A 14,040-nucleotide genomic window follows, 5' to 3' on the forward strand; every position below is an offset into this window, starting at 1 on the left:
TTCATTCATTCACCCATTCTTTCACTCACCTAATACTGACCCAGCGCCTACTGGGTGCATCCGCATGTGCGGTGCAGAGGCTGTGAGGAGGGCCAGGATGTCATCACCTAGGTACCTACCTTCAGCTTGTGCTCCCTCTCTTTGGTGACCTTGGTGAGCAGCTTGGCTTTCTGCCGAGTTAAAGCGTCGACCAGAGCGTCACACTGAGCAACCAGGCAGGCTTCGTAGTCCAGTCCGTTCTCCTGGGGGAGGCAGAGAGCTTTAGGGAGAAGACACGCCGAATTGTGCCCAGAGCGAGACACAAAGAAGTATTTCAGAGAAGTTCTTGGCAGAGACATCTGTAACATTATTACACTGGAAACAATGTTAATGTGAGTCAGGGCAGGGGTACCACGAATCTTGGCACATAGTTCAAACCTTGCTCATTGGAGCCGTGCAAAATGTTCATGAAAGAGTAGAAAGGGGAAAAAGGGAGGCTGTAAGTGAAGTACAGCACAATTCCACACCGCGTGCACGCACACGTACGGCACAATTCCACACCGCGTGCACGCACACATACGGCACAATTCCACACCGCGTGCACGCACACGTACGGCACAATTCCACACCGCGTGCACACACACGTACGGCACAATTCCACACTGCTTGCACACACATGTGTGTCAGTCACGAGAAACCTATCAAAAGCATGAAGCAGTCCCCTACTGTGAGGAGATGACGGTGAACTACTCCTTAGTCCTGTCTATTCTCTACGTTCCAAAATTTGTACAATATATACTTTTGCTTTCTGTAATCGGAAGACGGGAAAACAACCCCCAATACAGAGCTCCGGCTGCAGGATCTGTCTCCGTCTTAGGATCCTTCGGGGTCTCTGAGACCAGCATGGATTCTGACCTCGCGCAGTAACCTGCGCTGTGGCTCTCACCCCCCGCACCCCACAGTGTGGCTGTGTTGGCACATACGGCCTTTAGAGAGCTGCTTAAACTAAAAGGCAGTCACGAGTGTGGACCTAATCTAAGATTAAGAACGCAGTGCCGGGGCTCTCCCCTCTCCGTGCAGACAAGGAAATACCTTCCGAGCTCCTCATGGCGTGAACAGGCCCTCCACGCACGCGCACACACGTACCGCAGACGCATGCGCATCCACGTAGAGCGCACGCATGCGCACTCTTGCCCACGGGCCGCTGAGGCCAGGGATGGTGCATGCGTGGCCTGTGCTCGGCTCCGCGTGTGACCCAGCGTGGGTGCTCCGCACACGCATGGATTTCGTAAGTGACACAGCGATATTTTGAGGTTACGCGGTAGGACAGTTAAACCCTCTATGTTCCTCACCGACCACATGCTCGCTGCAGGGACCGTCCCTTCCCCCTTGCCGCCTGCGTCCTGCCCTGACCGCCCGGCCCGGGGCTAGGCTCGGCTCACCTGGATCTGCTGCAGGATGTTCTTCAGCTGGACCAGAAACTCCTTTGCTTCCTTCGCCTTATCCGAAACCCCGTTTAAGGCCTGGGACAGTTGGGCCTAAAAAGATACCACGTGTTGAAAAGGAGAGTGAGGGGTGGACAGCGCGCAGCTGGCGCTTCCGGCGAGGCCTGCGCGTGGGCGAGGGGCCGGGGCTGCTCGCGAGCCCGCGTTCCTTGTGCGGGCGGAGAGGCTCCTGAGTCGTGGCCCTAAACACTGCTTATTCCTCCGGCAACGGTGGACACATGTGACTGACCCACCCTCTCCTGTCTGGACCCCAGAGCTGCAGAGAGGTACGGAGCGTTCGGCTCGTCGGTTGAGGCTGGCCTGCCTGCCCCAGACGTTCGCGGAACCGGGACGACAAGGCACACCGAGCCTCTCCTCCCGTGGCTGTTCTGTGTCTCGTCGGTTGGACCTAGGGCGGTTCTGTAAGGACATCCCAGGTCCCAGGCAACCCCGCCCCTATTCAGTCGCCTTTTTGCCGGGGGTGGGGGTGGGCAGGGAAGAAGCCTGAAGGCCCTAGAAATGGGTTGGAGCCATCTGCCCTGGGAACCCTAAGGCCTCGTCTAGAAGTGGGAAACCGGCTCTGCGGCAGTCCCCTTATCACCTTTGGGACCCCTCACCTCGCAGAGAGGGGTGTGGATAGATGGGGCCCAGAGGTGGAACTGGCAACCCAGATGCAATCTTTTTTTTTTTTTTTTTAAAGATTATTTATTTATTTGACAGAGAGAGAGAGACAGCGAGAGAGAACACAAGCAGGGGGAGAGGGAGTGAGAGGGGGAGAAGCAGCCTTCCCTCGGAGGGAGGAGCCTGAAGCAGGGCTCATCCCAGGCCGCTGGGATCATGACCTGAGCCAAAGGCAGATGTTTAATGACTGAGCCACCGAGGTGCCCCGCCCAGATGAAATGTAAGGCCTTTAGCATCAGGCTTCTTTTTAACAAAATGCACACACATACACCATCGAATTTGCCTTCAAACCTAGCTGTCACAGAGACTGATGACCTTGATTGTTAAGCATATTAACCACGAGTCACATTGTTCTGATTAAAAAGCTGAAGATGGGCAGAAAGGCCAGGGTCATATCTTTGCACCTTCCTTGCTTTCTTGAGGTCTTTGCTCAGATGTCACCTGATCAGCGAGGCCTTTCCTGATGATCCTATAAAATAGCTTTGTTCCCTTGCTGTGGTTTGTTCTTCATAACGTTCATCACCCCTCCACACAGCTTTGTTTACTGGCTGTCTCCCCTCACTCGAATGTAAGCCTCCTAGCACAGGGAACTCGCCTGGTTTGCTCACATCTAGGAGCCCTTGGTGCATGGTAGCATTGCGTGGATACTTGTGGAATGAATGAATCAATGAACAGGATCTTTAGACCATACCAAGATATCCTCCAAGTGTGGTTTCTGGACCAGCAGCCTCAGGGGCACCTGTCACCTGGGTTTGTTTGAAATGCAACTTCTCTGGCCCCATCCCCGGGCTTGCTGATCAGAAACTGGAAGGGAAGGGCCATGAGCCTGTCTTTTATGAAACCCTCAGAGGGGATCTAATGTACTTTGAGGTCCACTGAACTGTACAGACAGCCTGCCTGAGCATCTCTGAGGACTAGTCAGTGAGGCCATGGAGTGGAGGAGATGACTCAGGGAGACATGTGGAAAGAGAAGCAGGGGGCCTCAGATGTAGGGAGCACCAACACTCAAGGTGAGGTCAAGGTGAGATTTGGGCTCAGTCCTGCTCGGAGAAGCTTCTGCATTCTCCACTGCCTTCCCCATCCCTACCCCTGCCCCAAGTAGCTTAGGCTCCTCCCCCCACGGCTCACCCAGGGTATGCCCTGGACTTTCTTTCTTTCCTTTTTTTATTTTAAATTTTAGGTAGTGAACAGAGAGTGCAATATTGTTTTTTGGAGTAAAATTCGGTGAGTCCTCGTTTACGTACAACACCCAGTGCTCATCACAATACGCACCCTCCTTAATCCCCATCCCCAGTGTGTGCCCTTCTCTGCTGCAAGGATTGATGCACAGAGATGAGCCAATGAGACTTACAGGGATGAGAAAGGAGTTCTGTCCGCTCTGTCCAATTCGGCAGCCGGCAGCCTCCAGCCATGGGTGGTACTGAGCACTGAAAGGCCACGAATGTAACTGAGGAGCCTCATTTTACATTTTATTTAGTGCAAGCTTCAAGCCCCCCAGGTGGCCCCTCACTACTGTTCTGGACCAGCCAGGTCTCTCCACCCGGCCTGGGAGGGGCACAGGTCCCAGGACGACTCAGCCCATTCCCAGATAGCTGCACCCACAAAGGAGACAGAGAAGTCAGCATCATTCATGGGCCCCCATGGGATCTTTAACAGGGATTTTATTTATTTTCTATTTTATTTATTTATTTATTTATTTTAAAGATTTTATTTATTTGACAGAGATCATAAGTAGGCACAGAGGCAGGCAGAGAGAAGAGGAAGCAGGCTCCCTGCTGAGCAGAGCCCGATGTGGGGCTTGATCCCAGGACCCTGGGATCATGACCTGAGCTGAAGGCAGAAATATTAATCGACTGAGCCACCCAGGCGCCGCTATTTTTTATTTTTATTTTTTTTAAGATTTTATTTATTTATTTGACAGACACAGCAAGAGAGAAAACACAAGCACAGGGAGTGGGAGTGGGAGAGGGAGAAGCAGGCTTCCCACCAAGCAGGGAGCCTGATGTGGGGCTCAGTCCCAGGACCCTGGGATCACGACCTGAACCATGGGTGGATGCTTAATGACTGAGCCACTCAGGTGCCCCTATTTTTTTATTTTTTAGAAAAAAATTATTTATTTACTTGAGAGAGAGAGAAAGAGATTGCATGAGAGTGGGCGGAGGGGCAAAGGGAGAGGGATTCTCCAGCATACTCCCCACTGAACACAGAGCCTGATGAAGGCATCAGTCTCATGACCCTGAGATCATGACCTGAGCTGGAATCAAGAGTTGGACCCTTAACCGACTGAGCCACCCAGGCGCCCCAACACCAAGTCTTTTTAATTGAAGTTTATCAGGGTCTAGAAAAGCGTAGCACTTCCTTCCCCGTTCCAGTCTCCCAAAGCGTGGGGCCCACAGGGTCTGCACCAGCTCCTTCCCCAGGGAGGGGCCCATCTCCCGTGAACCAATATAGTCCTTGATGCTGGGGAGCTTTTCTTTTGTCTTTGTCTTTTGTCTAGCCAGTGGTGCCACCACAAAGTTGGGGCGCAGAAAATGCTCATTGGCTGATTAAGAAAAGCAGAGTGATAGGCCTGATAGGAGGTACATGCTAACGTAGGACAGGCTCTGCTAGCTCTGTCATTACTGCTCTCACCCTTCGCCAGTGAGAAGCCCTGAGAGGCCGCCTCAGTGAGGGCTGTCCACCCTCCAGCCGGCCCTTGGCACCAGCTCCACTCTGTCCCTGCTCTGGCCAGCCAGTGCCAGCCTCCCAGCAGCCTAACCCACCGCAGGGCCCGTCCACCTGCTTCCTCCTTGGCAAGTAGACCAAGGAGCCTGGCAGGGAGCCCAAGAACAGAGTGGTTTTGAAGGACACCAGTGACCTCAGGCCAATATCCAGCTCAAAAGGGAATAATCTCACAGCCCATAGACACTGCTGCCAGGCCCATCAGCCTTGCTGTCTTATCTTTCCTGCCCTTTTTTCTCAATGTCTTCTGGAGGGGCTACCTGAGCGCAAACCGGCCCAGGGCCCAGTAGTGTGGAAGAACCTCTGATGAAAATATGAGTGCCAGGGTCAGGGGTGGGCATTAGGGGATGCCCTATAAGCACACACTTGTACTTGTCTTGATCCTGATTGTTCCATGTGTGAAATGGGCACAAGTCACCTCTACACCTCTACCTCTGCAGGGGACAGCATTATGGAAGCTGGACCTGGGTGTTCTAGTGGAAAAAGAGCAAAGGTTTTTGGGGTGAATGTGGAGATCATTTCTTAAGAGGCAAGTGGTTTATTTGTTGGCTGTGTATTAAGGATTTAAAGCATATTCTATTTTGTTTCCTTTTTTTGTTTTTTTAAGACATGTGCTTCTCCTTTTCCACGGGGACTGTTTGGAATACTAGTAGTGGACACTGAAAATTGTCCCTTTCTGGTCTGAGAGAAGAGCCTGTGGTCTGAGAAATGAGAATAGATTGTGTTGACTCTTCATATGGTGACTATACCAAACTCTTGAAAAGAGAGGAAATACCTGGGCAGAAGATGAATGTTTTTATGACTGAATGGATTTGGAAAGTATTTTAATTCCAGGATGGTTAACAGCCAATGTTCTATTAGTTTTAGGTGTACAATATAGTGATTCATGGCTGAATGGGTTTACTTTCTTTTTTTTTAAGTAAGCTCCATGCCCGGTTTGGAGCCCAACGTGGGGCTCAAACTCACAACCCTGAGACCAAGACTTGAGTTGAAATCAAGAGTCAGAAAGCCAACTGACAGAGCCACCCATGTACCCCATGATTGAATGGTTTTAATCTGAATTGAAAAGTTGCATTTTATCCTATTCTTTTAAGGTTAGAATTATGTTCCTGTAAAGCCTGTGCACACAGACAGCTTAATATAAGCATTTCCTAGCTGGGTCAGAGCAACAGCCTGTCTGGCCCAGCATCACATCTTAAGCAGCAGTTCTCCAAGGAGCAGCTTCTGGGAACACAGGGCCCACGTCTTCCATTCTGGATGGTGGCACAGGGCCTTATAACGCACAAGGCACAAGGACTCTGGGCTAGTATGGTTCAAATCCTGCCTCTGTCACTGGGTAGCTGGGTCATCTTCATTTCTTTGTTCTACACTGTCCTCCCCTATAAGATAGGAAGGATGGTCATAACACCTCCCTCCAAAGATGTCTCATGATTATGCTTTGTGATGTAACCCAAGCATTTCCGAAATCCTCTTTAATTGTTCAACCCTGGCCTGTTATATATGAATTATTGCTGACTGAAGGTTTGTGTTCCCCCAGAATCCATATGTTGAGGCCTAAGCCCCCAATGTGACAATATCTGGACATGGGCCTTTGGGAAGTAACTAGGTCATGAGCTGGAGCTCCCATGATGGCATTCATGTCCTCAGAGGGACAGACAGGAGAAATCTTACTCCCTTTCTCTTCTTGCACATGTACCAAGGAAAGGCCATGTGAGGACATAGTCAGGGGGTGGCTGGCCATCCGTCTGTAAGGCAGGAGGAGAGGTCTCCGTGGGAACTGACTCAGCCAGCACCTGGATCTTGGACTCACAGCCTCCAGAACAGGAACCTAGTCTCCTCCAAAACTAGATTTTTGTTGTTCTAGATTTTGTCTGAGCTCAGTTGGTTAGGTGTCCGACTCTTGATTTCAGCTTGGGTCTTGGTCTCAGGGTGCTGGGATGGAGCCCCACATCAGGCTTCTTGCTCAGGGAGTCTGCTTCTCCCTCTCTGTTTGCCCCTTCCCCCTGCTTATTTTTTTTCTCTCTCTCCCTCTCTCTCTCAGATAAATACATAGCATCTTTAACTGGGATCTATTAAAGTTAGGGTTCAAATGGCCTCAGAGATAATTCTCCTATGTTTGTTATGGTGTCTGTGCATGGGCTCCTAAACTGCTTCCTTTTCAACCTGGTCTTTGTTGTCTCATATCCAGTTACCTGGCAGGAGGGCAGGAGGTTAGAACCAAGGATCTAGACATGGCTCATTCCAGCCTCTCATTTCACACAGGGAGAAACCGAGCTTCCAGTAAAAGGCGACTGTAAAGGAGTGCACACATGGATTAGCACATACCTTTAGATGGTAGAAAGTGGCATGTCTTACACACAGTGGACGCTTACTGAATGTTTCCCTTGTGAAGTTGCCCAAGGTGATACCGATTACTAGAAGCCATTCTTGTTTGAATGTAAAAGCTCTAGAAACTCGATGCCCCTCTCAAGGATGTATCGTCCAAGGGCTTGAAGAGGTTGGAGGAATAAGACCCATGTTGTTGTTATTATTTTTTTAAAAAGATTTTGTTTATCTATTATTTCTTTATTCATTTAGTTATTTATTTATGTAGAGAGCACAAGCAGGGGAAGAGGCAGAGGCAGAGGGAGAGAGACGATTTCAAGCAGACTCCGCACTGAGCACTGAGCCCAACACGGAGTTAGATCCCATGACTCTGAGATCATGACCTGAGCAGAAATCAAGAGTCAGACACTTAACTAAGCCACCCAGGTGCCCCCAGACCCATCTTATCACGACATCTAATTGTGTGCATGTAACATCATCACTGAAATTTGAAGAACATTTTCCCCATGAGCTAGGGGATCCTTCCTTTTAGCACTGTAGACCCCACTGCTAAATGAGAAAAGGTAAGGCCCCCAGAAGAATTATTAGTGCCCAATTCCTGGGGTGTAAGGTGGGGCTTTGAGTTCAGTGCTGCTCACATGCAATGATGGGGGCAAAGTCTAATTACATGCTGAAGATCACCACTTAAAGGTCATGCCAGAAAACTGAATCCCGCGTATCCAAGTAACTTCCTGACCATTGTCTCTCAAATGCACCTCTGACCATGTCATTTCCCTTCCCACCAACATTCTCTACCCTGCATTGAATCAAGGTCCAGCCCTTTGCTCAGTATCCAAGGCTCTGGATGTTGTTTCCCTGTAGCATCACCTCCCAGGGCTGCCCATGTGGTTCCCCACCTTTGGTCAAACTGAGCTCTGCCACCCCTGAGCTTCTGTCCTCCCCACCTAGGCTCCTGCTGTGCCCTCTGTCTCATAAGCTCTCTCACTCACATTTTGCTTGCTGTTGCCTGCTAATATCCCATCCATCTGTAAAGACCCTTTCCAAATGCCACCTCCCTCTGAAGATTTTGCTACCCTCCCCAAATGAAGTATGCCCTTTGATCTCAAACAGGGCCAGCTTCTAGGGCATAGCTCACTGCCTTTGAGACACATGGCCCAGAAGTGCCTTAGCTTTCCTGTTCTGTTGGCTGATGCCTGAAAAGCTTGTTCTGTGCCTGTTGTGTGGGCAGTACTGTCTCTTACACCTAGAATGTGCTGCATGAATATCTGTGTCAGTGAGTTGATTTTGTTCTAGATTTTGTCTGACTAGCTCCCTTGAGCTATGCAAGATTCAATTCTCCCACATGCTGGGCATAATTAAAATGGCCATGTGGCCACTTGAACCCACCGTTTGGTTTCTAGGGCACAGACCCCATATGGTACTGGGCACTGGTGGCCTCGTCCTACCCTGCTGATTGAGATGGTTTTCATGACTTCTGGGTATTAACTCTTCCACTACTGACCCACCAGATGTCATCATACTAGGTGGGACATACTGATGCCCTTCTATGCCTGGCTTCTGCTTGAAGATGAAGCGTTCTTCCACCTTACCTTGCTCACTCCCTTTTCTGAGTGACCTGTCAACAACTGGGGAAGCCCTGTTCCATAGCAGCATCCCCTCTCCAGCTGTCAGAGAGCAGCTCTGTTTCCCAGTCTCCTCCAAAACTAGCCACAGGCTTTAAGAGCTTAGTAGCCAAATAAACAAAATTGTCCTAGTGGTCAGCCTGAATTGAGGCTTAGAAACCCAGTGGTGGGCCTTAACTATTAAAACAGATGTAGGGACAGAGCCAGAGATTGGAAAACCTAGCACTCCTCTCCCAGGGCACAACTCATAGGGACAGGCAAGGGCATGGAGGTCCTGGGAGACGGGAGAGCTTGACCCATAGAGGGTGCTAAGATGGGAATGGGGACACCCCTTCTCCCTAATGAGGTAGTGGCAGCCAGACCTCCCAGATTCATTGATCCCGTAAGATCTATCCTTCCCGGTTGGCTCCCAGGACCCATTGCCCACTCCCAAGGGGCTAGGTCATAGAGACTTTGTTCCACAGGGTGTGAAGGATTGATGCCAAGGAATCAGGACCCTTAGCTAGGAGTCTGCTTAGGGGAAGATTAGACCAGTATTTTCTGTGAGGGGAGCAAGGCTGGGTGTCAGGCCTCTTCTGTGTCTACTGTGGGTCACAGGCTAAGGGGACCCCTGCAACTCCCCCCCCCAAGTAGCAGAAAATATCTTTGGTGGAAGAACTAAGCAATCATGGTTTACTTTACTAGGCAGCTTCTTTCCAGAGGATGTGGCCCAGATTTGGAGGGGGGTCCCCTGAGGCAAGACAGCGTAGAGGATATGCTCTGTCCCCACTGACAGGAGAAATCTTACTCCCTCTCTCTTCTTGCACACGTACCAAGGAAAGGCCATGTGAGGACATGGCTGACCGAATCCTGTGTTTCTGGCCATTGGGCCACTAAGGAGGAGACATGGTATTTGAATGGGGCTCTAGATACTGATCCAGTGCTCTGTTCTGTGATCCTCCAAACCTGAAATCTCTAGATGGAGGCTGCTGCCATGACCGTGTCCGCACTGAAGAACTATATCTGTGAAGACTCCATTCCCCCTTACTGCCCCCATCCAGGGCTAATGCAAAGTAAAAGAATCCTCTGAGGGGATCTCCCTTTCCCTGGCTTCTCAGACTTATTCAATTGCCCTGGTTGTGAGTCCTTAGGGTGTATTAGTTTCTTGTTGCTGCTATGACAAATTACCATAAACTTAGAGGCTTAGATCAATACTGGGTTTATTCTCTTACAGTTCTGGAGTCTTACAGGGCTAAAATCAAGGTGTCAGCAGGGCTGGTAAACTGTGGCTGTTTTAGGCCACCCATTTGTGACCATTTGTTTCAGTATCCCTAGCAAGCACATACAATTCTGTATACGCCTCTATCCAGCCACATACCCTTTCATACATATTCACGACATGGAATCATTTCACACAGAGTCTGTCTCACATCATAAATATGGGTGATGGGTTATAGGGAAGCAGGTCAACTTCCTAGTACCTTCAGGAAAGGAGTCAGGGTCTGTAATGAAGGAGTGTTTTGAAGGTACGGTATATACCTTTACTTACTTCATCTCACTTCGTCCTACATCAGCCCTTCCAGTATGAGGAAACTGATGCACAGAGGCATCAGAAACTGACCCAAAGACAGAGCTCCAAGCCTATCCTAGACACTTTGATTTCAATTCCTGTCCTCCCCATTACTTCAGCCAGTGAAGAACTGGATGGCTGGTGTAGGCAATCCTGGGATGGCTCTTTTGGGGCACCCATTTAATGTGATGGTATGAGATGGTCCCAACCAAGGATGGTGCTGCCTTTCAGCCCTACCACAGGAGGACTCCTGGGCATGGCCTCTGCCCTGGTGCCCTGCCACACCACACTCGGCCTTGACCCTCACACTGATAATCATGACAGTGACGGCAAGGGTGGCTTTCCGCCTTTGAACACTTACTACGAGGTGTGCACTGCCTTAAGTTCTTCAAGTGCATTATCACATTTAGTACAGGGTCATTCCATGGCAAGAGATAGAGTTTTAGGACTGTTGTCTCCAAAATGAATGTTCTTATTCCCCGCATTCACATTCCACAGCACCAAATATTTCAGTAATGTCACTTCAGACAACTTCTGCCCAGTCTAGTCTTGAGATGAGATACAGCAGTGCTAAAGTGATGTGTAGAATTACGTCTAGAATTGTTTAATCACTAGACTCACACCTGCAGCTAATACAGCACTATATGCCAGCTATACTGGAATTACAATTTAAGAACTTAGTGGAAAAAAAAAAGACATAGCAATGCTAACATCTGGGAAAAGTCACACCAACATTTCCAGCTAGCTTTTTTCGTGCTATGAGATCAGCTCCCTCTTCTGATACCACTTCCACATAAAAGGAAGCGGGCGGAGGTGGTGGTTGCCATGCTAATGAGTATGGATGGCTCTTTTCGATCAGGGGCCCAGAAAAATGAAAAATCCCTCCTCCCCTCATTTTCCATGCCATTGGCTGGAGTGCTCTCCCCTTCATGAATCACTCTATTTCTTGATTCACCATGAGTTAATAGGGACTGCACCAGAATAGTTATTTGTGGCATTGCTATTAGAATACATTTTGGTGTTATCATTATTCCTTTATGAAATAAATGTTTCTTATGGCCTGTTGGGTGCCAGCTGCTCTGCTGGGTACTGTGAATGCAAAGATAAATACGACACAGTTCTTGCCATCAGGACGTTCAGCGTAGTGCTATTTATGCGTGTGATGTATAAAGTTGGTTAAATAAAGACAGACACCTGGTAGGTCTGTTAGCTGCAAGACACCACTGATAGGTATAAATAAGAAAAAGCTAATTGAGATGGGATTTTAGTTTTAAAGCTGTCTGACGTATTAGAATGAGCGATTATAAAGACTGGGAAGACTCAGTTGGTAAAATTTGGCAAGCATGAAGATAGCCCAGAGACAAGAGAGTAATTCTGATCATGCGTGGATGGTACCTAACAAGGCTGAGGTAGGATGTCAGGTCCACAAAGCCCTGGGACCAGAATCCTATCTTTGCCAATGAACAAAAACCATTCGCTGAGCAAAGGCAGGTGACTGTCACCTTTACTATCACCCAGTAACCCAGACTGCTTTTTTAGGATCAGGCCAACTGCAGTTACCGGTCACCATAATAGAATTGTCTTTGGGAAAATCATATCTGACAAGAATTGACTGGCCTTTGATTTTCCTTTCCATGGTCACATTACAGAAAAGTACATTTGCCTTTTCGGTGGGACACCTCCTTCCTTTTCATGTCTCCAAATTCTTCCAGTTGTCTAAACCCGCCTCAACTCCCCTCTTTTCTCGTAGTCGTCCCTTGTGTTGGTATGACTCCCTACTCTGTGCTCCTTCGTACTTGTGGTTGGTTCCATACGCTTTCAGCACCGGTGACTTGTGCTCTGACATTGTTCTTTATTTCTTATGCATCAGTGGAGACATGAACTCTCTGTCTATCTAATGAGTGGAGCTAAGGACCAATTCCAGATCACCCTCTTCATCAACCTTTCCGTCTGTTCCTTTTCATGGCCTCCTTCTTCCTGGGAATCTCTTTTCTCATCTAGCTGTCTCACTTTTTTTTTCTGGTCTCCTCTCTTCCCACCCTTAAGCTGAAATGGTCAGAGGTTTTTGCTACCAGGTTTTACTGGCAAACAGGGTAAATATAACAATCTGAAAAAATGATAAGAATTTACTAGAATCTTCCAAATGAATATAGCCAGGCTACTCCTGCTCTCCATTGAAATTGAAATAAAGCTAGCTAACATTCAGTCTTTCTTAGCCTTTCAGGCTAGATAGCCCCTTTAATGTGGCTTCTGGAATTCATGTATCACATCATTTTTTTTTTACCACTCCATATCTACGATGTATTCAGTAAGTCCTGGATACTAAAAAATGGGTAATTCAAGATCCCTTTAAAAAAAAACAAAAATCAGAAATGACATCATATTTCTCAATGTCCCTCTGCCTCAAGTGAATATATGTTAATCCCCGGCACTCAACCAGTGGATAATAAGCTGCTTGAGAGTAGGAACTAGATTTTAAACATCTTAACACCTCACACATTGCTATATATAGGAATATATATATATAGGTTCCTTCTTTCTTTCTTGACTAATACAACTCCTCATTGTTCAAGACACCAGCTCAAGCATCATCTTCTCTTCAATCTCCCCTCACTACTCTTTTCCTCTTCCCCTTCTGAAACTTTAGGCAGCATTAACTGCCTTCTCCTCTCTGTTCCCTCCCTGGTTCATTCACGTTTCAAATATGGCACTCATTCCACTTTTAATGTTAGTTTAATGTACACTGGATGGGTTATAAAATGATCCTCCTTCTCCAATTGGCTGTGAGCTGTCCTGTGGCCTATTTTATATGTATCCACAGCCCCCATCACAGCCTGTGAGTTGTAAAGGTGCCCAAGAAACGCTTTTCCAATGGAATGTTTTGATTGGATAGTACAGAGAGCCATGAGATGACATTTGTCCTTCGTGTGCTAGAGAAAACATAAATAGACTCAGGAATGAAGGTACCTTAACAGTGCAGATTTAACTCATACATTTTGGGGACCACACAGAGATTCCACCATTATCACCATCGCCAGCACCACTGCCATCCTCCTCATGACACCCAGCAAACCCCAAACGTGGCAGATGATGGCATGAGTCCTGCCTGTTTTGCCCAGATGGCTCTGAAGCCTGTGTCCCCCAATGGAAGGAAGCAGCTTTGGGAACCAGAGGGCCTGTGTCACCCAGGATGTACATGAAGCAGAAGTCATTCAAGGAAAATTTCAATTTTGATTTAATACTATTAGAAGAGACTTCTCCATGGGTCTCTCATTTCTGTAAGTCTGACTAGTGAGGCACAGCTTACCCTTTTTTCTGGAAAGTCTTTCCAGGAATGCTTATATAGACAGCCCCCTTGGAAGCTAGAGATGCCGTCCCTCTCTGGAGCAAGGTGCCCCACACTGACCGCCCTTAATAAAGGATTCGGGCTCCACAGGTTCAGGGTTCCTCTCCTGTGATACAACCTACTATGCGTGCAGGTGGCATCTGGCCCTATCATACGACCCCAGTGTCGGCGGGGGCTCAGAGTAAGCACGCTGACACTCTGACTACTGCTATTGCTATGAGTGACAGATTGTTCTTCCTGTCGGACCCGGGAGTCTCACGGCCTCTGCGTGCATCCACGACCTTACGGTAAGTGAATTTGATAGTTGTACATAGGCGAAAATGTCACACCTCT

The 14,040-nt window shown here is 48.4% G+C and overlaps 1 protein-coding gene across 2 annotated transcripts in view; it reads right to left on the bottom strand.

Annotated features, from left to right (window-relative positions):
* TRIM67 (tripartite motif containing 67) overlaps positions 1-14,040 on the bottom strand; it is a 37,810-nt gene that overhangs the window by 12,257 nt on the left and 11,513 nt on the right. For both annotated transcript variants that reach the window (XM_044236545.1, XM_044236544.1), the window contains 2 exons: positions 1,422-1,517; positions 120-242 (listed from right to left, as the gene is read on the bottom strand). In XM_044236545.1, coding sequence (XP_044092480.1) covers positions 120-242; positions 1,422-1,517 — 219 coding nt within the window. The remainder of the gene's footprint in view (positions 1-119; positions 243-1,421; positions 1,518-14,040) is intronic.

This window comes from Neovison vison, chromosome 2 (assembly GCF_020171115.1).
Source record: "Neovison vison isolate M4711 chromosome 2, ASM_NN_V1, whole genome shotgun sequence".
In the NCBI taxonomy this organism is placed as follows: Eukaryota; Metazoa; Chordata; class Mammalia; order Carnivora; family Mustelidae; genus Neogale; species Neogale vison.